At 65.6% G+C, this 26,287-nt stretch overlaps 5 protein-coding genes across 6 annotated transcripts; 3 read left to right on the forward strand and 2 right to left on the reverse strand.

Annotated features, from left to right (window-relative positions):
- Positions 1-36: 36 nt before the first annotated feature.
- CHLRE_16g672150v5 (uncharacterized protein) lies at positions 37-4,221 on the reverse strand. The gene is made up of 4 exons (XM_001695750.2): positions 4,019-4,221; positions 2,835-3,946; positions 2,349-2,516; positions 37-1,919 (listed from the first exon to the last, which is right to left on the reverse strand). The coding sequence occupies exons 2-4, from the start codon at positions 3,858-3,860 to the stop codon at positions 933-935; spliced, it is 2,181 nt and encodes a 726-aa protein (XP_001695802.2). The 5' UTR covers positions 3,861-3,946; positions 4,019-4,221; the 3' UTR covers positions 37-932.
- Positions 4,222-5,355: 1,134 nt separating this feature from the next.
- On the forward strand, positions 5,356-14,711 carry CHLRE_16g672100v5 (uncharacterized protein). The gene is made up of 16 exons (XM_043071184.1): positions 5,356-5,514; positions 5,829-6,748; positions 7,036-7,190; positions 7,493-7,721; positions 7,876-8,067; positions 8,327-8,527; positions 8,994-9,206; positions 9,599-9,643; positions 9,962-10,104; positions 10,421-10,655; positions 11,022-11,228; positions 11,340-12,098; positions 12,501-12,605; positions 13,005-13,073; positions 13,212-13,279; positions 13,695-14,711. Exons 1-16 carry the CDS (start codon positions 5,508-5,510, stop codon positions 13,909-13,911), a joined length of 3,765 nt encoding a protein of 1,254 aa, XP_042916167.1. The 5' UTR covers positions 5,356-5,507; the 3' UTR covers positions 13,912-14,711.
- A 456-nt stretch (positions 14,712-15,167) lies between these two features.
- Positions 15,168-18,575, reverse strand: CHLRE_16g672050v5 (uncharacterized protein). 2 transcript variants are annotated; one of them, XM_043071183.1, is made up of 6 exons: positions 18,293-18,575; positions 17,958-18,082; positions 17,622-17,682; positions 17,271-17,320; positions 16,911-16,989; positions 15,168-16,633 (listed from the first exon to the last, which is right to left on the reverse strand). In XM_043071183.1, exons 1-6 carry the CDS (start codon positions 18,530-18,532, stop codon positions 16,496-16,498), a joined length of 693 nt encoding a protein of 230 aa, XP_042916168.1. In that variant the 5' UTR covers positions 18,533-18,575; the 3' UTR covers positions 15,168-16,495. The 2 variants fall into 2 exon arrangements, with proteins under 2 accessions (XP_042916168.1, XP_001695801.1); XM_001695749.2 differs by having other exon boundaries at positions 15,420-16,633.
- A 100-nt stretch (positions 18,576-18,675) lies between these two features.
- On the forward strand, positions 18,676-21,087 carry CHLRE_16g672000v5 (uncharacterized protein). The gene is made up of 5 exons (XM_043071180.1): positions 18,676-18,871; positions 19,000-19,176; positions 19,482-19,568; positions 19,832-19,927; positions 20,400-21,087. Exons 1-5 carry the CDS (start codon positions 18,710-18,712, stop codon positions 20,856-20,858), a joined length of 981 nt encoding a protein of 326 aa, XP_042916169.1. The 5' UTR covers positions 18,676-18,709; the 3' UTR covers positions 20,859-21,087.
- Positions 21,088-21,134: 47 nt separating this feature from the next.
- CHLRE_16g671950v5 (uncharacterized protein) lies at positions 21,135-26,287 on the forward strand. Its single transcript, XM_043071179.1, has 12 exons — positions 21,135-21,453; positions 21,528-21,774; positions 21,966-22,123; positions 22,503-22,597; positions 22,848-23,017; positions 23,446-23,559; positions 24,007-24,118; positions 24,368-24,447; positions 24,746-24,780; positions 25,108-25,193; positions 25,342-25,398; positions 25,768-26,287. The coding sequence occupies exons 1-12, from the start codon at positions 21,401-21,403 to the stop codon at positions 25,980-25,982; spliced, it is 1,422 nt and encodes a 473-aa protein (XP_042916170.1). The 5' UTR covers positions 21,135-21,400; the 3' UTR covers positions 25,983-26,287.

Raw genomic sequence — 26,287 nt, forward strand, 5'->3', positions numbered from 1 at the left:
CCGAGTCATCCAACGTGCAGCCCTAAGAGATCATTGTGGGGTACGGAGTTACAGGACTTCATACAGCCCACCCTCGCCAGCGGAATGTCACTGTCCAGCCGACCGGGGGCATCCGCTCGGCTTCAATCAGTGTTGCCGCCTACGCTAAACGTTTCGTTTCGTTTCATACGTTTATACGCTACCAACGCAGGGGGCTGCCGTTTGGGGGGTTTGTAAACGCTCGTTTTAAACGCTAAAACGTGGGCTGGGCACGTTTAAACGTGTCGTCAACGGTGCCTCTCCATGCCTCTCCATGCACGATGCGCGTCACGCAGCACTCGTCCGCACTTCTAACCATCCTCCCAACCTTACTTCATAAGCTAGATACTTCTATTGCGCATAATCCTATCACACGCCCGGCCACCGTCACAAAGCCCCACTCCGGGCCGTCTTTAGCTTTCGGGCCCATGCCGGCTGGCTCGCGGACGTTTAGAACAAAGTTCAGGATTTCGTTGAAATAAGTAGCCCTAGGGGTTGGTTTGTACCCAAGAAACGTCTAAAAACGATGTCAACGCTGCGATCCGGTGGCACTAACCCGCCTAACGGGCCCTCCCGACCGGCCGTTTTTATGGGCGTTTGTAGGGGCGTTTTGACGGAATGCCCGCCGTTGCGTTTAAAACGATCGTTTATAAGCCTGAAGTGGCGTTTACGGCAACACTGGCTTCAATCGTTCCATGCGCGCCGTTATGAGTTTTGCATACTTCGGCACGCCGCAACCTAATCAAATACGCGCGGCGAACGTCCCGGACAGAGGCATGCCTACAGCCGTGCGCGACAGTGCATTCACAAATTGCTCACTTCACACTGCGCCGCCCGCCCAATGCCAAACCGATAAGCACACCTCAGATGCGCGCGTGTCCTGCATCCCTCAAACAGCAGGACATCAAAACGCACTATTCCTCCATCTTCTCGCCGCCCTTCCCATCATCCTCCTTCTCCTTCTCTTTGCTGCCCTCGCTGCCCGCAGCTCCCGCGCCTTCCGTGCCCTCCGCCCCGTCCCGTGCCTCCTCGCCCTCCTTTGCCGCGGCTTCGTCCCGCGCTGCCCCCGACGGCTCCTCAGCTGGGTGCTCCTCCTTGCCATCGCCATTGGCTGCCACCTCGTCCTCATCCGCCGCCGGGTCCCGGACCTTCTTGCGATCCCGCTCCTTGTCCTTGTCCCCCTTGTCCTTCTCGCGCTTCTCCCGCTTCTCCTTCTTGTGGTGCTTTGACTTCTTCGCGTCACCTTTGCGCGCCGCGTCCTTGCCGCTGCGCCGCTCCTTGCTGCGGCTGCGGCTCCGGCTGGCACTGGGGCTGCGGCTCACAGACGTCCGCTTGGCGGTCGCTGCCGCCGCCGCCCCTGTGGCAGCGGCGGGCTTGCGGTCGCGGCTGCGGTCGCGCCCGCGGCTGCGGCTCCGGTCCCGGTCCGAGCGCTTGCGATCCCGGCTCTTGGAGCGGCTCCGTGACCGGCTGCGCCGCGACTTCCGATCCCGGCTGTCATCCCGCCGCCGCCGTTCCCGCTCGCGTTCCCGCTCCCGCCGCTCCCGCTCCTCACGGCGCTCCCGCTCCTCACGGCGCTGCCGCTCGCGCTCCCGCTCGCGCTCCCGCTCCCGTTCCCGCTCGCGCTCCCGCTCGCGCCGCTGCCGCTCCCGGCTGCGGTCCCGGCTGCGCTCGCGGCTGCGCGAGCTGCGCCGCCGCCGGTCTCGCGACCGCGACCGTGACCGACGCCGGTCGCGGGACCGGGAGCGCGAGCGCGGCCGCCGCCCGCGGGAGCGGCTGCGCGAGCGGCTGCCTCCTAGCCGCCGGGCCAGCCGGGCCGCGGCCTCCTCCGCCTCCTTGTTCGGGTCGGGCAGGTCGGGCAGCGAGGACACGCCGTACTTGGCCATGGCGCGCAGCTGGGCCACCTGCGTGCGGGGGTTACATTCATGATTTGTGGGGTGGGGTGGGGTAAGGGCGGGCGTTTTTACAGAGTTGGGAGAGGCACTTGGGGTGCGTTGGGTGAGACAGGGTGACGCCCGTTCACCCGAATCACCCAATACACTAAGCAGCATAGGCTGTTGCGGCCCTTGCGGCCCGCTCCACTAAACCCGCACTCTCGCAATCCCGCGCTTCCCTTCCACTCGATAGGCTGTGCCAGCCCAACTCCCTCCCGTGACACTCCGCTACGTCTGCACTAACCCGCACCTTTTCCATCGCACCCCAACACGCCCTGGCTACATGCCAAACGACAGCCCCCACCCTACCCAGCACCCAGGTTTCAACCAGCCTTTGCGCCCACTCCACAACCCGCCCCATGCCCCCACCCAGCCCACCCATCTTCCCATCGAGCCCACCTGTGCCGCTAGCGCCGCGCCGCTGCGCATGGTTGCCTGCATCTGCGTGATCTGCTGCAGCTTGAGCGCCATGAGCGGGTTGTTGCTCATCTCCGACTGCGCCGTCATTATGAACTGCACGCCCAGCGCCTTGTCGCCCAGCTGGTGCCCGTGCAGCGCCAGCGCGGACTGGCCGGCGCGGTGCAATGGGAGGTGGCGGGGATGGAGGGGTTGGAGGGTGGCAACGGCAGGGGAGGGGAGGGAAGGAAAGAGTTTAGGCGTAGGTTCGGGTGATGGGGGTGTGGGTGGTCGCTTGCGCTCCGGCCGTATACATGGCCGAGCCCTTTCGAACCCCTCGTCCCGTTCCCTGGCCTGCCTTCCGATCAACTGCACCCCCACCCAACCCCTGACACCCTCCCCCCATGGCAACCCCCCCGCCATCCCCACCCCAACATACCGGTATCCCACCCCATACCACCACCCCCCCACCCCCCCCCACACACACACCTGTGCGTCCTGCAGCGTGGCCATCTCCACCATGGCCATGTCCGCGCCCAGCATCTGCAGGTGCGCCACGCCGCCCAGCAGCCCGAACAGCTGCTTCAGCTGGTCCGGCTTCACCTGCGACGTGATGTTGCTCACCAGCAGCGTGCGGGCGCTGGGGTCCACCTGGAGGTTGGGGACCGGGGCGAGGCCGGGCAGGCCGGACAGGCTGCCGAAGCCCGGGAAGGCGGCGAGGAGCGGGTTGGCGGCGGCGAGGGTGGCGTGGGAGGAGAGGGACGCGGCCATGGCGGCGGCAGCGGCGGGGTCGATGCCGCCGCCGGGCAGCGCGTTGGGCACGGCCAGGCTGCCGGGGAGGGAGGGCAGGCCGCTGCCGGCCAGGTTGCCGTAGCCGGTGAGGCCGGCGCTGGAGAGCGCGGCGGTTCCGGCGGCGATGGCGGCGCCAATGCCGCCCGGAGCGTTGGGGGCGCCGGCTGTGCTGGTGCCGGCAGCCGGCGGCGCCGCCGAGGGCTCCGCGGGCGGTCCGAAGAAGACCGGGAAGGGGGAGCCCTCCAGGTCGCGGCCGTTGACCTGCACCGTGACGCTGTAGGCGCCCTTGGCGGGCGGCGTGTAGGTGGCCACGTACATGCCGTTGTCCTTGTCTTCCACCGTCACCTCGATGTAGGTGCCGGCGGCCGCGCCCGAGCCCGCTGGCACCACGCGCACCATCACATCGTCTCCGCCCTCCGCGCAGCGCTTGCCGTCCTCGTCTTTGCAGGTGATAATGAGGTTGACAGGCGCGCCAGAGGCGCCGCCGGCGAAGCCCGGCCCCGACACCGTACAGGTGCGGGGGTCAGGCGGGCCCGGTGAGTCCTCACGGCCGCCGTCTTCGCTGTCGTCTGAGTTGTCCTGGTCTTTTGCAGGTGCAGCCTGCTTGGCGCCATCCTTCTCCTCGCCGGGGGCACCCGACTTCTTCCGCTCGCGATCTCGCTCAATCTCCGCGAGCAGAGCCGTCACCAGAGAGCCTGCGCTGGGCGTAATAGTAGACGCCATAATTACGACAAGCGTGGCGTGAGAAGGGCTAAGAAAGCTAGAGTTCTGCCAAGCCCGGTTCAGCGCCGAAGTCCACGACCGGCGACCTGAAAAGCATTAGGAGCACACTTGTATAAGTCCTTCAAGTCGTAATACAGGGACGTGTCGGCAGAGCTCACCTCTCTTGGAAAGGCCGCCAACTTTGCTCCTTTGTCGAAGGCTCCCGTTCAGTCAGCAAAGCACCACCGCTCCTTTTTGGCCTTCTGCAAGGGCGGCGGGACGGGGCGTGCAGCTGTCTGGACGGGCCCAGGTTGTTTGATGGGCCCGAGTCCCAAAATGTATAAGTTCCGTTGAGCTCCACGATGTTCTGGAAGTAATTCGCACTTGAGTATGTACACCGGACTGTTTGTTAGGGCGCACTTTCCTATTTGCGAGACTGCCGTGTTGGAATTGGGCCACTAGGCACGATTACCCATTGCCTGCCAGTCCCCGGCTCGAGGCCCCGCTTCTCCCCAGGCTTGTAAGACTGCTGCACCTGCCGCCAAGCGGTGACAGGAATCAGGCCGGTGTTCCCAGCTGCCTACGAGCGCTGCCCGCTTGGTCCTTTCTGGATGCCCGCACAGCCATGCCCGCACAGCCAGTCCGTCAGTCCGTGCGAGTGCATACCAGTCCGCACGCCGCGTCAAGACAGCCATATGCGGCAGGGACTGCAATCCCATTGCAAAATTTTATCGCAACAGAGACTACAGCTACATCTGCCTGCATCATCACGGCCGCACCGAGCACGGCCGCGCCGAGGAGCATTGCAGCGGATGCAGGCAGGGGACGTCCTCGACGCCGGCTGCCTGCCCACCCCGCCGTCCCCCCATGCGGCCGCGCCCCCACCAACTGACGCCATCGCCTTCAATCCTCATCACCACAAACTCTATCTTGCTTTCTCCCCCGTCTCACAATCGCCTGCCACGCTTCCGCAAACGCCCCCGCCACCAGCCAGGGCAACCCTGACAACAGCAGTGCCGCCGACGGCCGCCGCCATCGCGATTCGCCGCTGGGTGCGTCCTCCTGCGCACGCCATCAGCTGCCCACAACAATCCCAGTGCTCTACCTAACGCTGCCTCTCGCGTCAGTGGTCAATGCCCACCGGGCACCGCTGTTTGAGCCCGTTGCTCGATCACTCCCAGGGGTGCTCCTGCTCACTCCGTGCATGTAGACCAGCGTTTTTTTGGTCGTACTTCGCGTTCACGTTGCTTGATTATTGAGGCCACGCCCGATTTCTTCCAGCCTACCCCAACATTCGCTTCAACTTCAACAAAGGTAACGTGGCGGGCATCTGCGCCTACCGCAACGGCACCCTGGCGCTGGTCGCCGTGGTGAAGAAATGCTGGGAGGGAGGGAGGGAGGGAGGGAGGGAGGGAGGGAGGGAGCTGATGCAGCACCGACACGGTTTTGTCATCGGAAACCTGCTGCTTGGCTAGTATACACCAACGGATGGCCAGTCAGTAGTAAAACGCATTTTGGTGCTCTCGGCCAGCCCACCCGCGCTATAAAAAGGCGCGAGATCAGTGTGCGGCATAATAAGCACAGCGTTGGCTATACACATGCTACTGTAAAATTGTTTTTGAGCTCTGTCGGCGATTTGGGCGTGCAAAAGGCGGCTTCGGCGAAAACATGATCGGCAAGTTGGGCACTCGAGGCGGGCTGGCTCCATTGAATGGTAGTGACGCTTGATATTGAATCAAATGGCAAAGTTTGGGTGGGTGACGGCGGGCGGCGGGCAAGGCGTGCGCGGATGCTGTATTCCGTGCGCTCCGTGTTGCCTACAGGGCCAGCCGTCGCACGATTGAGCATATCGGACAGTATAAATGAGGCCGAATCCCAGCCGTGCTCACGCACTCCACATGCGTGACGCCGTGGGCCAGCTGGCCCGCCCCACTCCTGTGTCACCTAACCCTATCCCATCATGTCCCTTTCTTTTCTTGCGTCCGCCAGATTCGCAGCCGTCGGACGCGGCATCAGCCTCCGGGCAGGCGGCCGATCCCACTCCGCAGCTGGACGCGGGCCCCGGCGGCGCGGCGGAGCTAGGGGAGCGGGAGGCGCACGAGGCAGCGAATGCCGCCGACGCGACGGCGGCGGCGCTAGCGGACAGTGATGACCTGGACGCCGAGGAGGAAGACCTAGTCAGTGAGCTGCATGCAGCGCTACTGGGGGAAACTAGCTCAGGCGGCAGCGCCGCCGCCGCCGCTGCCGCGTCTGCCGCCGCCTCGGCACAAGCAGCTCTGCAGGATGACACGCCGCCGCAGCATGACGAGGCCGTGGACGCGGCAGCTGGTGGCTGGGGCAGCGCCGGCGGCGCGGCTGACGACGGCGGCCGGGGCTGGGCGCGCGGGCCGTCGGGGGGCGCGGTGTGGGGCGAGGAGCCGGCAGCGGAGGCCGCCGGTGGCGGCGCCAGCAGCACCTCTGGCGCTGTCGCCAGTGCTGCAGGTGCGGATGTGTACGCGCCGCGCAACGGCCCCGTGGCGGTGTCGCCGCGTCAGGCCAGTGGCGGCATGGGCTCTGGCCGAGCCGACACCAGCGCCAGTTGGAGGGCGGCATCGCCCACGGGCACCGGGGCAGGCGCCGCGGCAGGGGCCGGGGGTCCCTGGGAAGGCGCGACAGCGGCGGCCGCGGCGGCCGCGGCGGCGGCGGCCGCCGCCGTGACGCGGCCAGTGCGCGGCGTCGCCACACGCGCACCGGCGCCAGCACCGGCGACGGCACCAGGGGTTGCGGCGGCTGTGGAGGAGGGGGATGCGGAGGAGCAGGCGGCGGTGCTGGCGGTGGCGGTGCCGGGCAGGAGCCTGCAGGCGCGGGTGCGGCGCGCGGTGCTGCAGGCGGCGCTGTCCAAGCCCAAACATAGCATTGCTCTGGCGGAGGTGGGTGCCGGGTTGGAGGGCGGGCAGGCGGGCCTGCGGGCGGGCCTGCGGGCGGGCGGGCAGGCGGGCGGGGATGCGGTGGGACGGCTGCAGCGCTCGCCCTTGGGCGAACCAAGGCTGATGCAAGGACGCAGGCATCGCAAGGACGCGCGTTGCGTCTCGTAGCAGGGTCGTTAAACCTGGTTGCACAGCAGTTGGAATGGGTCATTTGGGTTGGGCTGCGCAGCCACTTCACTGCCGCTGAGTGCACACCCGGTACCGCGCCTCTCATATATGCCTGGCCGCAGCTGGGCCTGCGCCTGAACAAGCACCGTGACGTGGGCGCCGAGTACCGCGACGCCGCCACCAGCGGCCTGCCCCGACTGAGGGAGCTGGTGGAGGCGGCGGCGGCGGAGCTGGCGGCGGCGGGCGGCGGCATGGCAGTGGAGTTCAACGCCGCGTGGTGGGTGGCGGTTAGGCGGTTGAAACGGTTGGGCGGTTGGGTGGCGGCGGGGCCTGCTGGCGCAGCTCACGTGCACGCCGCATGGGGCCCGGGTACATGCGCCGTCACGGCTATGGTTGCCTGTGGCTTCCATACTCCAACCTACGACATCTGGCCTCACCTTGTACTGGCCTCACCTCTCACTGGCCTCGCCTCTCACTGGCCGCGGCGGCGTGTGCCATCACTCCGACACCCACACAACCGCACTAACCGCACCAACCGCACTAACCGCACCAACCGCACCAACCGCCCTAACCGCACAGGAAGCAGTACGCGGTGACTGCGGACCCAGTGGCCCTCCGCCGCCTGGCGCTGCGCCGGGCCCTGGCCGCCGCCTACCCGCTGACAGGCGGCGCCGCCGCCTCGACGGAGGAGGACGACGCAGCGGCGGTGCGGCGGGCTGCGGGCGCGGCGCTTGCGTACGTGGACGCGGCGGGCGCGGCCCCCCCGCACAGCATGAGCATGCCCCTGATGGGACACGCCGTCATCGCGGTGGGTGGGGAGTGGGGGAGCCGGAGAGGGGCGTGGTTGGAAAGGAGGGAGGGAGGGTTGCAGTTTAGTGTGCTGAAGGCGGAGATGCGAGCGAGCGGGAGACCTGGAAATGAAACGGAATGAACTGGTGTGGGTATGCGGTGTGTGCGCGCAGGGCGCCGGCGCGGCTCGGTCGCGGCTGGTGGATGCGCGCGGCCCCACCTTCGCACTGGCAGCTGTCATATCGGCCAACGGCGGCCCTGGCGGCCCTGGCGGCGGCTCCGCTGGCGGCGGCGGCTACATCACCGTGGCTCCGCTGGGCGGTGCGGGCAAGGCAGCCCGGCTGGACGTGGCGCGACTGCTGCAGGTGCGTGCGTGCGTGCGTGCGTGCGTGTGTGTGTGCATGCGTGCGTGCGTGCTTGCGTGTGTATCGAGGCCACGTCAGCGCAGGACCCGGCCCGCAGCCGCGCAATGACACAGGCCGCACAGCCGTGTAGCCGTATGGCTGGTGCTCTCCCGCCTCCACCTCCATCCCAGCTACATTCCAGACCTTCCACATATCACTCCGTCTCGCATAAACTATTTATCGCTCCGTCTTACCTAAAAGGCTCGCCATCTGTGTACAGGATGCGGCCTTGGGGCGGCTGGGCGATCTCACACAGGTGGAGCCGGTGCCGCCGCCCGCCGCCGCCCTGCACAACAGCAGCACCCACAGCAACGGCACCGCTCACGCACCGGAGGCGCACGCGCCGGCCGCTGCAGCCCGGCCAGCGCCGGCCGGGGCGGCGGCGCCTGCAGCCCCAGCCGTCATTCCGGAGCTCGTCAAGGTGTGGCGCGGCACACCATGGATGTGTGTATATGTGCGCGTAGCGGTGTAGGCAGCCACGTGCAGCCATTGTGTGGCTGCCGTGTCCACCACTGATGCGCGTGGCTACGGGCGCAGCTGTGTGTGCGGCGGGCATGTGTGGCTGGCTACCCAGTGAGGGTGCAGTGAGGGTGCAGTGAGGCTGCAGTGAGGGTGCAGGCCCACACGAGGCCGCCTGCAGTGCCGGCTGCAACGGGGCGCGAATTCGGGCACTGCCCCCGCTTGACCAATCTTGTTCCAACACCCCGCACCGCATGCCCCATGGCATGCACCCCGCTCCACTACCCTCTCCCAGACTCCGTGTCTCTGTGGTTGCATCTTACCGCGCTTGCAAATTCGAGCATGTATTTGTGCATCTGTTAAACAGCAACAAAGACGGAACGGGGCTTTGCGAGTGTGGATGCGCGTGTGTGTTTTCTCACGCCCAGGCGGTGCTACGTGAGGCGGTGCCGGAGGACCGTGATGGGGCCCTGGCCAAACGCGCCCTGGCGCTGGTGGCGGCGGCCAGCCTGGGCGGCTACGCGGCGCTCACCAGCGCGGCGGCGGCGGCGGCGGCGGGCGGCGAGAGCGACCCGCCCTTCACGCTCCGCAGCAGCCCCTGCGGCATACTGCTCCGCGAGCTGGGGCTGAAGCCGCCCAAGGTGCGGCCTCGGCCAGGGCATTGGGTTGGGTTGAGTTTGGGACTGGAAGCCGTGAGCAATGAAAGCCTGGCTTGTAAAAGGAAGCTATGAGCATGACTGGCTGGAGCCTGGAGGGGCTCAGCGGCTCAGCGGGTGGGGGTGAGCGGTACAGCCGGGTTGAGGCGGGTGCCCGCTGGAGCGGGACGGGGAGTGCATCCCTGACCGGATCATGACAGCCGTGGGTGTGGGTGTAGGCATCTGGTGGCCTGCAGGGGACACGGGCGAGTGCGCGAGCGGGTTGCGCGCGTCCAGGCATGATACTGACAGGGTACGGCACCCCCTGCTGCCGCCTCTTCGCTGCCTCCCCCCGCCCCCCTTAACTAATCATGAATGTAACCCCCCCACACACACAGGGCCAGATGCGTGCGCTGTTCGACACCGAGCCCCGCATCTTCCAGGTGCGTGCACTGGAAGAGGGAGAACGGAACGACATGTGTGTGTGCGCGCCGAGAAGGGTGCACGGGCGGAGGCCGGCACCACAGGGAAGGCATTTGTAGACGACGGACAGGGACCCGGCTGTGAGGCCGAGGAAGCTCACCTCGTGCTGCTGCCTCAGCGCTGTCCTCGACGTACCCCTCGCTGTCGTACCCCCCAAGCCCCTGCGCCCCAACACCCCACCCCCTGCCCCCACCCTGGGTGTCCCACTCATCTTCCTCAACTACCGTACGAAACCCCACCACCCCACTGCGCACCGCCCCACCGCCCCCTCCTCTCAGGCCGGCAAACCCAGCCCCAACTACCTGATCAGCCTGGTGCATGAGCCGCTGCGCCGCCTGGCCACCAGCCACCCGGAAGAGCTGGCGGCGGCGGTGGAGGTGCTGCTGAGGGACAAGGCCTGCCCGGCGCTGCTGCGGCTGAGGTGGGGCGCGAACGCGTGGCGCGGCGGGGCGGGGCGGGGCGGGGCGGGGCGGGGCGGGGCGTCGCGGGGTGGGGTGGGGTGGGGCGTGAGGGTAGCTGGAAAGTGGGGAGCATAGAGTTGGGGTGCTTGGGGAGTGCGGCGTGAGACGGGCGTGTGTGCGTGGCGGGGGGGGGGGGGTCGTGATAAAACATGAGTTGCTAGGCCGGAGTCTCAACATGGGGACTAGAAGTTGTTGTATTGAACTCAGCGAGGGGCGTGGAACACGAACATATGGCATGTCCGCCCGACCGTCCCCACTGCTCTCCACTGCTCCCAGGCAATTCTCTGCACCGGCCGCATCAGCACCGGCCGCGCCCGCGCCCCGCGCCGCTGCCACTACCACCACCGCCCCCGCCACCGCCACCGCCCCCACGACCGCCCCCACCACGGCTCCGGTCCCCCGCGGCTGGCCGCCCGCGCCCCCCGGCCAGCCCGCCGACTACTACATCCGGCTGGAGCGGGCGGCGCGGGAGCGCGTGGAGGTGGCGGGCGGCGCGGAGTTCATACAGCAGGTGCGTGTGTGTGTGTGTGTGTGTGTGTGTGTTAAAGAGTACAAGGAGAACATAGCGCAAAGACAGTGTATGCGATGCAGCAAAGCGACGTTTTTGTGTGTGTGTGCGTGTGTGTGTGTGTGTGTGTGTGTGTGTGCGTGCGTGTGTGTTGAAAAAACAACAAAACGAAGCCCGCCCGTGTGTGTGCGTGTGTATGTGTGTGTGTGTGTGTGAGGTCCTCGGTATGGAACAACAAGACGTGGTACAGGCGCCGAAACATTGTGCGTGCGGAAAGTGCGGCGGGCAAGCATGGCGCCCGATACCTGTGTCCCGTGCTTCTTATCGCCACACGCACACGCGCATATTCACACACGCACACACACGCAGGTCCGGACCACGGTGGCGCTGGCGCTGCTCCGCCGCGCGCCCGGCACGCCCCGCACCTCCGAGCTGCTGCCGTACGGCCTCACGGTCAAGGCGGCGGCGGCGCTGCTGAAGCGCGCCTTCCCACAGGCCTTCCAGGACCGCCGCCCGCCGGGCGTGTTCCCCGTGAATGCGGTGGTGATGGCGCAGCAGCTGCCGCAGCTGTTCCAGGTGCGTGTGGGCTGGGCTGGGAGGGCGTGGGAGGGCGTGGTCGTCAGAGGGCGTGTGTGCAGGAAGGAAACAGACAAACAAACAATGATACCTCCCCAACAACCTGGACAGGTGCTGAAGCGCAAGGACAGCCCGTCGCCGCACTCTTGGGCCATCCGCCTGCACGTCAACTCCCTGGAGCAGTCGGCCGGGCTGCAGCTCAGCCGCCTGCCCGACCCGGACGACGACGCATGGGCGGCAGCAGCAGCCGCAGGCGGCGCCGGCCGCAAGGCCGGCGCCGGCGCTGGCGCCGACGACGATGGCGAGGGCGATGACGGCGAGGGCGAGTACGAGGTAGAGCACGCCGCCGCCGCCGGCTCCGCCGGCGGGCTGGCGGCTGCGCCGCCGCCGCAACCGGCCGAAGCGGCCATGAGCTCAGCGGCGGTGGCGGAGGTGCTGACGTCACAGCCGGCGCGTGCGCTGGCGGTGGCGCTGGCGCCCACCATCCCGCCCGACGTGCTGCCGGATCCCGCGCAGGTGGTCATTGCGGCGCCGTACAGCCACGCGCACTACAGCGCCCTGGCGCACTGCCTGTCCGTACCGCAGGTCGGGCTGGGCGCCAAATGCTACAACGGGCTGCCCGTGCTCGTCATGCTGTACGCGCCGGCGGTTGACGGGTTAAAACCGGCGGCGGTTGCCGCCGCAACCGCCTGCGGCGCCGCCACTGCAGCGATGTCGAATGCGCTGGCGGCGGCGCGGGGGCTGCCGGCGACGGTGTACATCTTCGATGCGCCGGCTGCGGGGCCGCAGGGGGGTTTGGACCTGATGGGCAGCCTGCGGGCGGTGCTGGAGGAGCCGGGTGTGGCCAAGGTGGTGCACGGCTGCGAGCAGGTGCGGGCGGTGGGGTGCGCAGCAGGTGGAGCAGGGTTGGAGGGGGGAGGGGGTTCACCTTAGTGAAGGGTGGAAAGTGGAGGGTGGAGGGAGGGAGGGTGGAGGGTGGAGGGAGGGAGGGTGGAGCAGAATGGAGGGTGGCGCAGGGGGCTAGCTCAGGGAGGTAGCAAAGGGAGGTGGTGGGGGAGGTAGCTAAGGGGCTTTGCGAGAGGGGGGCACACTGACAAGAGGAGTGGCACGCTACCTGTGGCGTGTAGTTGACCCTATGTGGACGTCAGCTGCCAGTCCGCGCTCTTCTCCGCCTCCGGTATGACCCACCCCGCACCCAACACATTGCATCCTCATCACCATCACCATCATCCCTCCCGCCAATCGCATATGCGTGTGGCGGCATGTCTGCAGGTCATTCCCTGGGTGGAGTCGGCTGCGGGCTGCTTCGTGAGCCCCCTGCTGGACACCAAACTGGTGGCGGAGATGCTGAGGCCGCTGGACCTGGCGCCGCCGCAGGTGGGCGGGCTGGGCTGGGCTGGGCTGGGCTGGGCTGGGCTGGGCTGGGCTGGGCTGGGCTGGGCTGGGCTGGGCTGGCGGGCCGGTTCGGTTCGGTTTGGGGGAGTTGAAACCTGGGACGCGCCGAGTCGCACACTGTGGGGCAGTAGGAGCGAGAGCCGCGCCGCCGGATGCGTGCCATCCATTGGCAAGGCTTGGCTCCTGCTCGCCTCCCGGGCGCCAGCGTCGCCCTCGCCCACACCCTCGCGCTTGCCCTTACCCAAACCCACGCCCCCTCGTCCCCGCCCTGTAGTAAAGAGCACACCGAAAACCCCCGCCCCATGTGTGTGTGTGTGTGTGTGTGTGTGTGTGTGTGTGTGTGTGTGTGTGTGTGTGTATATGTGTGTGCGGCGGCTGCAGGAGGGCGTGGACCCGGTGTCGGCCCAGGAGAACGCGCCCGAGCTGTGGCAGCTGCCCAGCAACTGGCAGGTCAGGCGTGGGCGGGTTGAGAGTGTGTGGAGTGTCCGCACAGGTCCAAGCCCGGTGTTCCGACTTGTGGGTTGTGCCTTCCAAGACAGCGTGCCATTCAAACCCGTGCCGCCCTGCCCCCTCACCCCTCCCTTGCAGGCGGCTCTGACCACCAAGTATTGGGACTTCGCGCTGGCGGTGCTGCAGCACGCCAGCGGCGCAGACGAGTGAGTGCAGGCAGTAGCAAACATAAGTGGCAGTAGCAATGGCGTGTTGCGCTCTTGTCTGGGCCTACAGCGAACCCGACCATTCCCTGCCCCTTGTTGGGCCCCTCCAGCTACATCTGGGCATTGAAACAACCGCCCTCACTGAACGCCTCCACCCGTTTCCCTCCACCTCCTCCTCTTCCGCAAATACACAACGCCGCGCACTAACCCCCCTCCTACTTGTGATTCAACCACTCCCTTCTCCACATGAACGGCTACCCCCCCACACACACACACACACACTCACACACACACACACTCACACTCACACACTCACACACACACACACACACACACACACTCACACACACACACACACTCACACACACACTCACACTCACACACACATACACACTTTTCTTTTTCCTCGGCGCAGGACGTGGCTGCACCGGCCGCTGTCGGACAGCCAGCTGGGTCTGGCCTGCCGCGCCGCGCAGCACCTGCCCGAGCTCTGGTCCGCACTCACCTGGCTGCTGCCGCGCCTGGCGCAGTTCTGCTCGGTGGCGCGGGCGCAGCAGTGCCGCGCGCTCATGGCGCCCGCGCCCGCGCCGGCGGGTGCGGCGGAGGCGGGGGCGGGGTTGCAGCAGCGGTAGGCGGCAGGCAGCGGGCGCTGGGTGCAGGCCTGGGTGTGGTGGATGTGAGGCGGAGTGGGCAGGAGTGTGACAGACGGGACAGTTGCGAGGTCGTAGTGCAGATGCATGTAGGCATGGGTGGCGGCGGCGGTGGCGGTGGCGGTCATGGTAATGGTAGTGATAGTGGTAGTGGTAGTGGTAGCGGAAGCAATAGTAGCCATAGTGGTAGCGGTAGGAAGAGGAATAAAAAGACAGCAGCACGGCAATTGGGACGAGGCTTGAGGGGTGGGCATGGGGTTCTGCTGCCGTGTAGGCAGGCTTAGGATTGGGCAGTTGCGCCGTAGAGCGGTAGGTGCGGGCTTCTTGTTGCTGGGGCAGGATGATGCAGGCACGCAGATGGGTGCAGGTAGGTGCGCGCGCAGTGGCACATGCTGGGAGGGGTCAGTGGTAAAATGCCCATGGGTTCGCGCTGTGGTGGGCTAGGCACTGCGGGTATGGGGGCTGCCCTGACTGGACGCCCCGGGTTTCGGGATAGCGCATGTGAGAAGAGATACCGGGAGGAGCAGGCACGAGCCAGACCGCCAGAGCAAGGACCTGGATGCGATCGGTCGGTGGACTTGTGCGCGGAGCTGTGTGGCGCAAACACGCGGCGCTCGTGTGTGCCAGACCAGGGGGGGGGGGGTAGGAAACAAAGTGCCAGACCCCATGCCCCGAAATCCCCCGGGACCCCCCTTGAGGGGACGACCGACCCCCCGACGGACAAAACCTTGTTGTTTAGGGGTTAAAACCCCTCCATTTTATGCCAAAGTGGTGTCAATCGACTCCTCTTGACGAGCACTATCACTCCGTGCCATCAGCGGTCCTGTTCTGAGACTTCGGTCACAGGCGGGATCCTATCCATGGAAATCCCCTCGACCCAGACCACCCCGCGCCCAACTCTCTGCCGCGTGACGAATGGGCAATGTGCATCGGCAGCCTGGTTCGACGTGAACTCGTGCGCACCAGCGCTTCAGAGCCCAGCTGTGTCAGTGCGCATGTGTTGAATGTGGAGACATGTCCCGTTATGTCCATGCCCGGACGCGCAACTCAGCCCTCGCACGCTTTGTTTGTGCTTATTACGTCATAACGTGCACATATGAGCCTCGTACTGCTGCGTTTGGCCCCTAGTTCTGCTTGTGGGGCACTTCCCGAAATCCGCCAGGATGGGCTCCCGAAACCCGACGGACCCCCAGAGACGAGGACTGACCCCCCAACTTTGGCGGCCCAGAACTTCCTCACCAGACACCCCCTTACAAAACTAAAAGTACGTGCGTAATGCTCTCCGAAAGCTCTGTAATTTTGAGCATGGGGTAAGAAACTGAGCTTTCTACCCCCCCCTGGCCAGACAATTGGTAGTTGCTAGCGCAGTCTACGGACGTGGAAGTGGATACATTGATGCAAGACGCCGAGCGGAGTGCATGGGCGGTGCGGGCAAGCGGGTCGTGGATGCATCTCCCCACCGAGCGTGAAACCACTGGGCACTCGTGTGTCAGGCGTCAATGTGAACGGAGCCCTTGTGGGAGGTCATCTTGTTCCGGTATGTTGCTTTGGATCAGTCCCAAGCTCAGTCCCACTCCATCGGGACGTGGGCTCCAAATGCATGACTGAATCGTCAGCTCCAACACCAGCCGCGCCAGCAAACTTCCACAGGTCCAGCCAGCAACTTGTTGGTACAGTAACTCCGGCGTTCGACCAGCTGCCCGCTCATGCACTGCCGTCGCAAACTGTTTGCTATGTGCTGGGGTCTGGGAATCCTACGGGAATGCACCCTAGGGGAATTCACCAACATGCCTTGCCCCTCTTCCACAGCACACCCGCATGGCCACGTGTGGGGTAACAGACCGCGTTCTGTGAGGCATGCGCAGCAAGACGCGCAGTGGGTCTGCAAACCGGCATGCGCCCACCCCCTTCATCTTGATGAACATTCATCTCTGCTCCGTGGGCACGCCCCTCTCTCTATCAGCGCAGCTGAATGCCTGTAGCGTTTACCAGCAGCGTTCAAGACTTAAGGTCGCCCGCCCTGGCCCGCCAGCGGGTCTTGATTGGTTGTGCGGGTGACCGGGCCATGCTATCTTGACGATTTAGCCGCCCAGCCTTCAAGGCGCATAATAGCGAACGAGCCAATGCACGCGAAAGCGCGTAAGCAACCCATCAGGCTTGATGCAATGCCGATGTCTTCCGTGTCACTGTGCGTCCCCAGCAAACATAAAAGCAAGTGGCAGCAACGCGTCGTCCCCAACCGCAGCCAGGTCTGGTGCAACGGCACGAGAGGGTGCCGGGCTAGATATGCTCAAATCACTGGGGCATGGCGGCAAGCATGTACACGCGTCACGCACCCTCACACACAGTTGGTCAACACTGCGTGACACTGCTTGCCCCTCTTTATGCAGCTGTGCGGACGGTGTTCAGGACAGCCCTTGCTCCTTATGTCCGGCACCCGTCCAGCAGTCCCTTCCAAGACAGCCTGCAACATCATTATAGTGTACACGCGCGCGTTGCAAGCGCCACATCATACGAGGCGTTCACGCATCGACCTCCATGCCTCTGTCGAGTAGATCACGTAAATTCAGTAGGCCTTGTCGGCTGTGGGCGGCGTGTTGGCCAGCTTCTTGGCCCGCTGCAGCTCGCCCATCTCAAAGAACATGACTGGCTTGGCGGTGGCGGGGTCGCGCAGCACATCCAGGATCATAAGCCGAGCCAGGTCCTGAGGGAGTTGAGGGAGGGGGTTGGGGAGGTGGTTGGGGGATGAGGAGGCGGGGTGGAGGAGCGGTGCCACATACCGTAAGAGCGTAGGGGCGGGCAGGCAGGCACACCAAGCAGGGGCTTGAACTTTCCCGCCCGCCGTTAATCCGCAACACACACACACACACACACCCACACACACACACACACATACACAGACACACACGCCCAAGCACAAGCACACGCACACGTACACGCACACATACACACAAACATACACACAGCCCCCCCCAGCCCACCTGCACGTCCAGGCTGCTGAGCCAGGCAAACATCTTCTCGCCCGCCCGCGCCTTGGCGCCACGCTCCAGCATCCCCGGCCTTGAAGCGGCGGGAGGTCAGGTGTGCGCCCGGAGCGGGAGGCACAGGTTACAATTTGACAGCTAGCGCAAGAGAGACTATATGCCATTGCCTGGCACCACTAACTGTCAGCCTCCCGAGGATTTCTCTTGAGAATCCCTTGGACACCCCGCGGGCACTCCCCCACCTCGCTGCAAGGATCCCTCCTCTCGGGCCTCCCCCATCCAACCACACTGTGCTTCGCTAGCTCAGCGTGGTTGGGTTAACTTGGGTTGGTGTTTTACACACCCCTCCCGACGCACCTGAAGATGCTGGTGCGGGGAAAGCCCTCACCAAGCACCGCCTGCTCCGCCTGCGCCCGGGGGGCAACGCACACCGGGGGCAACACAAGGGCTCTCACACATGCACTCACACACACACAGGCGCACACAACGCAGACCGCGCAATTGCCGTGTTCCTTTCCTCCTCGTGCTCTCCAGCACGAACTTGTCTCCGGCACTCCGAGTCAGCGCACAAACTCCGATACAACGCTCCCTCCCTCCCTCCAGCACGCACGCACGCACGCACGCACGCGCGCACTCCACCAGACACTGCACCCCACCCCGTGTCTGCCCCACCCCGTGTCAATCCCACCCTGTCAGCCGGTGACCCACCAGCCCCTTGGTCTTGGTGTACAGCAGGGCGTGGAAGATGCCCCAGTCGTTGGCCGGCACCCTAAGGTCATATGCAGTACGGTACGGCAGATCAGATCCACTACAGGGCGGCGCGTGCTGGCGGGAAGGTAGTGTTGAAGGCAGGGTCGCCGAGCCCTTGGCCCCGACCTGCAGTCCCTGGCCTGCCGCTGCGATGTCGTGGCGCGACAGTGTGCGCCCACGTTCCCACGTTTCCGTCTCCCTGACCGCCAACCTTCTCCCTCTCCCTCTCCCTCTCCCTCTCCCTCTCCCTCCCTCCCTCCCTCCCTCCCTCCCTCCCTCCCACGGCACCCTCACTTGGCGTTAGCTCCTGTTGCCGACACCAGGCTGAAGTGCCGCACGCCGCAGGACTTGGCCAGGCGGGCGGTGGCGGCCACGTAGTCGAAATCCACCTTCTTGAAGGCTGCGGCGCTGCCCGCCACCTGTAGGGGGAAGTGCGGGCGTGTTGTGGGTGTTAGGTCGTGAGCGAGTGCGTTGGGCGTGAACGCGTGCGGAAGGCGTGTTGTGTATGCCTGGCATGTGCACACCAACTGCCATTGCACGTGGAGCAGTTGGCGCTCCGCAGCTTAGCCAAGAGAACTGTGGGATAGCCGCTTTCCGCCCTCCTTTACCCTGTCACATACAGGACATACCTTACGCGTCGTTCCAAGGCAGCAGAACACGCAGTCAGCATGCTCGAACGCGGGGCGGGCCTCCGTCTCCAGTTTGTCCATGTCAATGGCCCGGAGGTCAAGCTTGGCGGTGCCAGGCTCGACGTTTTCTAACACCCGACGACCGACTGCCACAACCTCCTTGAAGGCGGAGACATTTACTAGCTGGCGCACAAGTTTTTCGCCCGTCGCACCAGTGGCCCCAACCACTACGGCCTTCATAGTGTTGCTTTTGTATGTATAAACGCGATGGCGTGCCTGTGAGTTGTTTTGCGTGTTCGAGCCACACGGGTTTTCCAGGGATGATGCACAAAAACAAACCGCGTCAGGTCCATGCGGAGTGACAGAAAAATCGACTGACTTCAAACTTGCCAAGCCGATACAATTAAGAGTATCGGAATGAGCGCTAGGCTCATCTCGCTAGCGGCCCGTGCCGCTCGCCAGGGCAGCGCTGGGTCACTTGCGCAGCATGCCACTTTTGCTTGTGCGCTGGGCCCACAGCAGCTGCAACCGTTCTCTTCCAATTCATATGAGGAGACGCGCCATGTCTGGCGCCCCCCGGTGGGTACCTTACCCCGTCAGGTTCGGAGCCTGGCTTGGAACAGGAGTCCCTTGTCCTCTCGTACAAGCCGGCCGCCCCCGTAGCACATCGCCAGCTCCTGACCTACGCTCTGTGTCACCACCTTCAGGGCATGGAGCACTCGGTGACGCCGTCTGCGGGCGCCCGGGAGCATGCCGGGGCTTCCGGCACGGCCACCTCCACCAGCACCTCAACCGCGGGTGGCGCCGGCGCAGCTGCCGCCACTGCCGCCCCGGCGCTGTCGGAGTCGTTCCCCGAGATGGACGAGGTGTTTCAGGTCCTGCAGGTGCGGGTGTGTGTGGGGGGGGGAACAGGGGGGGAACAGGGGGGATAATCGCATCCGTTAGGGGGCAGGCTGGTGGATTGCATCGTGCATGTGCGACAAGTGGGTGGCAGGAGAGGCGGCTGCGCCCGAGAGGGCTGGCAGCTGGCAGTCAGGATGCAGGAGGCGCTGCTGCTGTGGGCGGAGCGTGTGTAGTGCTGCGTGGCCTCTCGCCCGCCTCTCGCCTGGTCCGTCACACCACGCCACCGTGACCACTGCCTAACCCAGGGCGCCCGCACCATCCCCCGGCCCGCCCCTGACCCTCACAGGACATGCAGCTGCAGCCGGGCCGCAACTGCATCGTGGGCGACGGACTGACGGTGGTGGACGTGGCGCTTAACCTGGACGGCGTGCAGGTGTGTGTGTGTGTGTGGGGGGGGGGGGCGTTTGTGTCTGGACGCGCACATGAAGGGAACGGAAGGGGCAGGGACGAGAAGGGCGGGCCGGGTTGAAGGGACATGTGAGCGGGCGGGCGGGCGGGCGGGTGGAGGGGGGGCACAGATGCCATGTGCGGTCCAGCTCAGCCTCACAAGCTCACATGCTGTGGTGCGTGTTCGCGAAAGCTCCTCACCTGCCCTATGCACGCGTGTGTGCGTGTGTGCATGTGCCTACCCCGCAGGTGGCGCTGCAGATGCAGGAGCAGCGGCCGGCGCTGAGTCCCGCCAGTGACCCGCGGGCCTACGCCATGCTGCGGACCATGCGGTCCGTCATGCAGGTAGGGGCGGGGTGGGGTGGGCGGGGTGGGGGGGCAGAAGAAGCACCTTGAGAACATGCGGGTGTCTGTGTGGGGGTTTTGCATGCCGGGGTATGCGTGCGGGGGCGTTTGGGCAAGGGTGTGAAAGGGTTGTCGGGCAGGTGCGGCGCGGCACAGGCAGGTGCGGCGCGGCGGGCCCGGTGCAATGCAGCGCAGCCCGATGCTGGGCGTGGTCCGTGGGCGGGGTTCGTTGGCGAGCACAGTCGAAGGTAGTGGGGGAAGTGCTATGTACATGACGGCACGGCGGCCATGTTGAAGGCAACCGGGTGTAAGGCATGACCGCACGTCGGCAGCGGTGCCGTGCCAGGCCTGCTGTAGTCCCTCAGCAACTGACCGCCGCCGCCGAAGCCACCGCCAGACCTCTAAAGCGCACTGCCACTACCAATAACGTTGACACTGACGCTGCCGACACGCTGCCGGGGCTGCGTCGCAGGCGCACCGCTGGCACCTGGTCACGCTGGCGGCGGCTGACTGGCGGCGGCTGGACTCGGAGCAGCGGCCGCACTACCTGGCGCACTGCATCAACACCGCACTGGGGGGAGGAGCAGCAGGAGGCGAGCACAGCCACAGCCACAGCCACGGGGCGGGCGGCTGCGGCTCCGGCGGCTGCGGGCACAGCCACCACCAGCACGACCACGAGCACGGGCTCGAGCACGAGCAGGGGCACGGGAACCATGCGCACGGCCATGCGCAGGAGCATGGGCATGAGCACGGGGGAGGAGGCCGCGGCGGCGGTGGAGGCTGTGGTGGGGGCGGCGGCTGCGGGAGCGGCAAGAAGCAGCAGGGCCAGGAAGGGCACGGCCGCCAGCACGTGGCAGCGGAGGGCGGCGCCGGGGTGGCTGGGGGTGGCGGGTCGTGTGGTGGCGGTGGCGGGTGCGGGCACAAGCACTGAAGAGAGGTGAAGGCCGTGATGCAGGGCGGCAGGGCACGTGGCAGCAGGGCGTGTGGCGTGTGCAGATTTCCAGGGAAGTTTGCGTGACCCAACCCTGGGCTCTGTGGTGCATTGCCTGCCTCTGTTGTGGGGGCGCGGTGTCCCGGGGCCTGAAGCGTGTTAAGGGGTCCGAACCGGCTGAGAGAATGCATGCGGCGGCCCCGTACATTTGGCCCCATCGCGATCAAGCAAAGCTTTTTGTCGGTATTCCTCACGCAAATTGCAATCCTGGGGTCACACGCAGCTTCAGACACTGTCAGAATCCTGCAGTCGCCAAGCAAAGGTTCCGTTAAAAGCAAGCCTCGCATCGCTTTCGTTGCAAGCCCTTTCCGAACTTTGACCACGCCTCGGCGCCTCGCACCTGCGAAGCTAAAGCCTGCCTCAAGTATTTGTTAGAGCGCGGAAGATCTGCGAAATCTGTGCGGGCTCAAGCTCGACACCCTCAAATTCTGGGCGGTGCTTTTGGTTTCGGAGGTGCAATTCAGGCCCGCCAACACGCTCAAATGGCAGCCTACGGACTGGGTCACCATATGGACCTGCGCGTCAGCCACACCAGGTAAGGATTAAACCCCGGCGGACCTCCGCAGTGCCGGAATCGCTGAGGCCGATTTCCGCTCCGCTATTCCGCAGGCCGAGCCAGACGCAGCGCATGCTGCCGCATGTCGCACATGAGCGCCAGCCACAAGCAGCCCTGCACACATCAGGACTGCGCAGCTCATCGACACGCGGAGCAGCAACACCCCGCGCGCTTGCACCGAGCTCGGCCCGGCCCCGCCTGGCTCCTTGTCGGTCCGCAGTGATGGACGCGCCGGCGCCGGCCGCCGCGGGCGCCCCCGCCCTGGCGGACATACCGCTGGCCTCTGTCATCAACACCTCGGTGAGCTGTCAGCTGCCAGCAGCAGCAGCTCCCTTGCGCCGGCACAGGGGCCCCGCACCACGCACCATCACACCACTTCCCCCGTCCCCCTCTCCTCCCCCTCACCTCTTCCCGCCATACCACCTACCCCCCCCCCCCGTAATCACCCCCTCCCTGACCACCGCCGCACCTCCCATTTCCGCGCTGCACAGGGCATGATCCTGCCGGAGACGCCGGAGGGCGCCCGCGGCGCCGTGTACGCCATCTACGACGAGAAGCAGAAGCTGCAGTACGTGGGCACCACCACCGACCTGAGGAACGCGCTGCGGGCGGCGCTGGGCCGCCGCCCCGAGAAGACCCACTACTACAAGTGGGTGTGCGTGTAGGGAGGGGCGGGTGTGGGGGGGGGGGAAGGCAACGGGGGCGTGGAAGGCGGGCGTGCGAGGCGGGTGGAAGAGTGGGCGTAAAAGGCGGGCGAGCGGGGGAGCTCCCGGGGGGACGGGGAAGGGAGGGGGCTGGGAATGGGAATGGGAGCGGAGGGGGGCAGATTATGGAATGTCAAGGCTGAGAGTCTGGAACGAGTTTGAGGAACACCGCAGACAGACCATACGGTAGTTGCGAGTGCCCCAGCCGTGCACCGTCAACGCCGCACGGCCACCACGCACACCGTCTGGCCTTATTAATCTGCTGCCGCCACCCGCCGCTGCCGCTGCCGCTGCCGCTGCCGCCCTCCCTCCCTCCACCCCCAGGGCCGCGCACCTGCCGACCGCTGACACGCCGGCGCTGCAGGCGGTCCGTGACGCCTGGTTCTCCGAGTGCGGCGGCCAGCCCAACGGCAACCGGCGTGAGTGGACAGCACTGGGCGCACTTTGGCACTTGCCCTGCCTGATTTGCTGACTCCCTGAACTGGAACGCGATGAGCGCGGGTCGCCTTCTCAACTAACCGCTCCACAATCCCCACGGTTTTCGCCCCACACCTCTACACACACACGCACTTATCATTCCTGTGGCCTCCCACGCCCCCAACATCCTCCGACATCCCTGACTCATTGTCCTTTGTGATGGACCTCCCCCCCGCCTCTCACCACCCGCAGTGGCCATCGAGCGCACCATGTGGCAGCAGCCCGTGGACGCCGGCGCCATCAGCGAGCGCGGCCGCAAGGGCGCGGCGGAGGAGAAGGCGCGGCAGCTGCAGGCCACACTGCGCGACCGCGGCTGCAAGGAGGACTTCACGCCCAACCCCACGCTGCTGCTGGAGGGGCAGGTGCGGGCGGTGGGGAATGTTGATGGCTGTGGTGTTGATGGTGCGGTGGATGACGGGGCGGGGTTGCATGCCAGGGCCCAATGAAAGGGTGGGGACCAAGGGAGGGATATGGACATACCGGATGGCTCGGCGTGCCGAGACATGGTGCGGCGTAGCGTACCGTGGTGTGGCCTGCGCACCACCAAGTGTTTTGCATGTCAGTGACACACCAACCTTGCCTGCCCGACCGCACACACACAACGTGCAGAACACACCGGCCTGCCCTCAAGCCCCCATGGTGTCCCGCCTTCTATCTACCAGCCGCAATCCCCCTTGGGTCCGCTGAGCTCACCGCCCTCAACTCCCTCGCCCGTCTGCTATACTACTGTACCTGGCTACGCCTTCGCTTCTTAAATAATCATGAATGTAACCCCCCCTTGCGCATGCAGGTGGAGTTCCTGGCCGCGCGCAACCTGAGCGACGAGGAGATGGCGGCGGAGCGGGAGGCGGAGGCGGAGCGCATGCGCGGCCGCCGCAGCTGCAGCTGCCTGGTGGACGGACAGGTGTGTGAAAGGGGGAGAGGCGATGTGGGAGGGGGGGGCGGGCTGAGTGGCTGGGTGAATGGGGCTGCGGCTGGAGCTGCGTGAGGCAGCATCCAGCTCCAGGCACCCACATCCAGCGCCCGGCCTATCCCCACACACCCTTACGCCCTGCTTGACCACGTCATGCACCCGCCTCCTCCTCCGCCTCGCCTTCCTGAAATGCATGTCTTCATGTCGTGCCTGGAATACGTATACGGGCATGCAGTCTGATCACGAGAATGACACCGAGCTATCACTGCACTCTATGCGTGCCTGATCTAGAGCAAAGACCCAAGAGGCGTAGCTGAATGCACCAGCTGCTCTATTGGGACGGCATAAGTCTTGCAAGGATGCCTCCCGCGTTTCATGGGGCTCTGCAGCTGTAACTGCACCCACCCCCTACGCCCTACCCCCTATACACCCCTGCAGGAGCGCACGTTCCACACCAACTACCTGCTCAAGCACGTGACTGCGGGCGGGCACCTGATGGACCTGTCGGTGCTGTTCGACGGCCGCGAGACCAACCACCGCATCATCGTGGGTGAGTGGCGGCCGGCCGCGTGTGCGCGTGTGCCTGTGTATGCGCACGCTGCTAGGCAAGCGCAAGGCGATATGTGTGTGTATATGCGCTGTATAGCACAAGGAAGCGCACAGGACTGTGCAGTCAGGGACAAGCTATCAAGAAGCGTGCAGTATACAGGGCACACGCCCGCATTCGTGTGTATAGTACATTCGGATCTGCCCAGTGCCCAAGTGCCTAAGCGCGCACTGCTGGCTGCACGGCGCGCAGGCCGCGAGTACTACGAGCCGTTTGGCCTGACGCCCGAGGCGGCGTGCGAGGCGGCCATCGCGCTGCTGCTCAGGGCCAAGGTGGGAGGGGGCTGGGTGCGACGGCCGGGGGGGGGGCTCAACATCTTAGGAGAACTGCGTAAGGAGTACACCAGAAGGACCGTTCGCACGGGGGTCCGTGTGCTTGTGTAGACGGCAGTAAACGTATGACATGGAGAGTGGCGGTGTGGCTTTGGGGTTTGGGGCCGCGTGGCATGGATTGTTGTCGGCGCTTACGACGCGCCCTGCACACCAGCCCGGCCTGCAAGGCCTCACGCCATGCACCGCACCTGACTCGCCCGGCTGCGGCTGCTGCTCACCCACCCCCCCGGTCCTGTAGGTCGCCCGCGCGACCGAGGGCATGCTGATGAGCAGGTGCGTGTGCGTGTGTGTGTGTGTGTGTGTGTGTGTGTGTGTGTGTGTGTGTGTGTGTGTGTGTGTGTGTGCGTTTGCGTTTGCGTGGTGGTAAGGCCACGAAGCGCATGCGGGGATATGCGTTCGTTCTGGAAAGCACCAGGGGAAGGGGCGGACGTGCTTGTGCGTGTGTTCTGCGGTTTACGTGCATGCTGGAAGGGCCGTGTTCGGGGCGTTGCCACCGCTATGCACCCGGTGAACTCCCTCCCCTGCTCATCCTATCTCGCCTCTCCCGAAGCCTCTCGCCGCACCTCCACCCCACCTCCCGCCCCACCTGCCGCCTCGCAGCCAGTTCCCGGTCAACTACTTTGCGCTGGGCCAGGTGGAGCAGTGGTTCGGCGAGGAGTTCCGCGCAGAGTTCGAGCGGCTCAGCGGTGAGGCACATACGCACACACGCCACTGCCCTCAGCTCAATCCCATTCCGTAGTACACTGACACGATAGGCACGCGGCAACATCGTGCCCTGTAGCGCGCTCTGACCCATCCAACCTCACTCTCCCGCCCCCCGCAACACACACACAGGCGGCGTGCAGCTGCAGGACGGCACCGGCAACTCGTGGCGCTTCAACCGCATCCACGGTGCGTTGCCTGCGCCTACCCTGCTGGCTATCGCCTGCCAGGGGCGTGCTGCTTTCGCCGCTGGCCCCTCCATTAAATGGTCCTCATCTGTCGCCACGGCCCATGCGCGGGCCCTTCCTCACTGCTCATTGTTGCGACTCTCCCCCTCCTCTCCCCCGTCCATCTCCTCCGGTCGCCTGCCCCTCTTGGTTTCTTTGGGATTGAACCAGTTCTCCTCCTCCTCGCCCTTTGGCATTGGGTCGTTTTACTTTTTGTGGGTATCTACACCCCGCCCCCCCGCTCTCTTCCTAGCACTTTTGCCTTGGGTTCGGTTTATTTTGGGCTGGTGTCTGCAACCCCCCTTCCCGCCCTCCTGGCCACCGCCCGCAGACTACGGCGCCATGCGCAACGAGACGGCCGAGCAGCTGAGTGTGGCGCTGGGCAACGCCGACAGCCGGCAGGTGGCGGCGGAGGTGGCGGCGGCGCTGGCGGAGAACCTGGCGGAGGCGGCGGCGGCGGCGCGCAGCCGGGAGGGGCTGGCGCCGAAGGAGCGGGAGGAGGAGGAGCTGCCGCAGGGCCGCGGCATCCTGGACCGCTTCTTTTGAGGGCGCTGTGAGGTTGCGTGTAGCGGTGATGGACGGATGGTGGACTGGTAGTGGTATGATTCGCAGAGTTCGGAGCTTGGTTTGAAGGGCGTACATAACAGGCTGATAGTAGGGAGACGGGTTCTGCAGCTGGGCGGCTAGCCTCGATCCGTGCAGCGGTCTCGTTTAGGCCAGACACGGCAGGCCTGGAGGCGTGGGTCATAGGTGGCGAGGCTCCTGCCGAAGGGGTCGTGTAGAACGGATGACAAGATTTGCAGGACCATTGCGTGTAGCGGGCGCGCCAGGGGCTTACCGCGCTCTGCCTC

The sequence above is a fragment of the Chlamydomonas reinhardtii genome, chromosome 16 (genome assembly GCF_000002595.2).
Source record: "Chlamydomonas reinhardtii strain CC-503 cw92 mt+ chromosome 16, whole genome shotgun sequence".
In the NCBI taxonomy this organism is placed as follows: domain Eukaryota; kingdom Viridiplantae; phylum Chlorophyta; class Chlorophyceae; order Chlamydomonadales; family Chlamydomonadaceae; genus Chlamydomonas; species Chlamydomonas reinhardtii.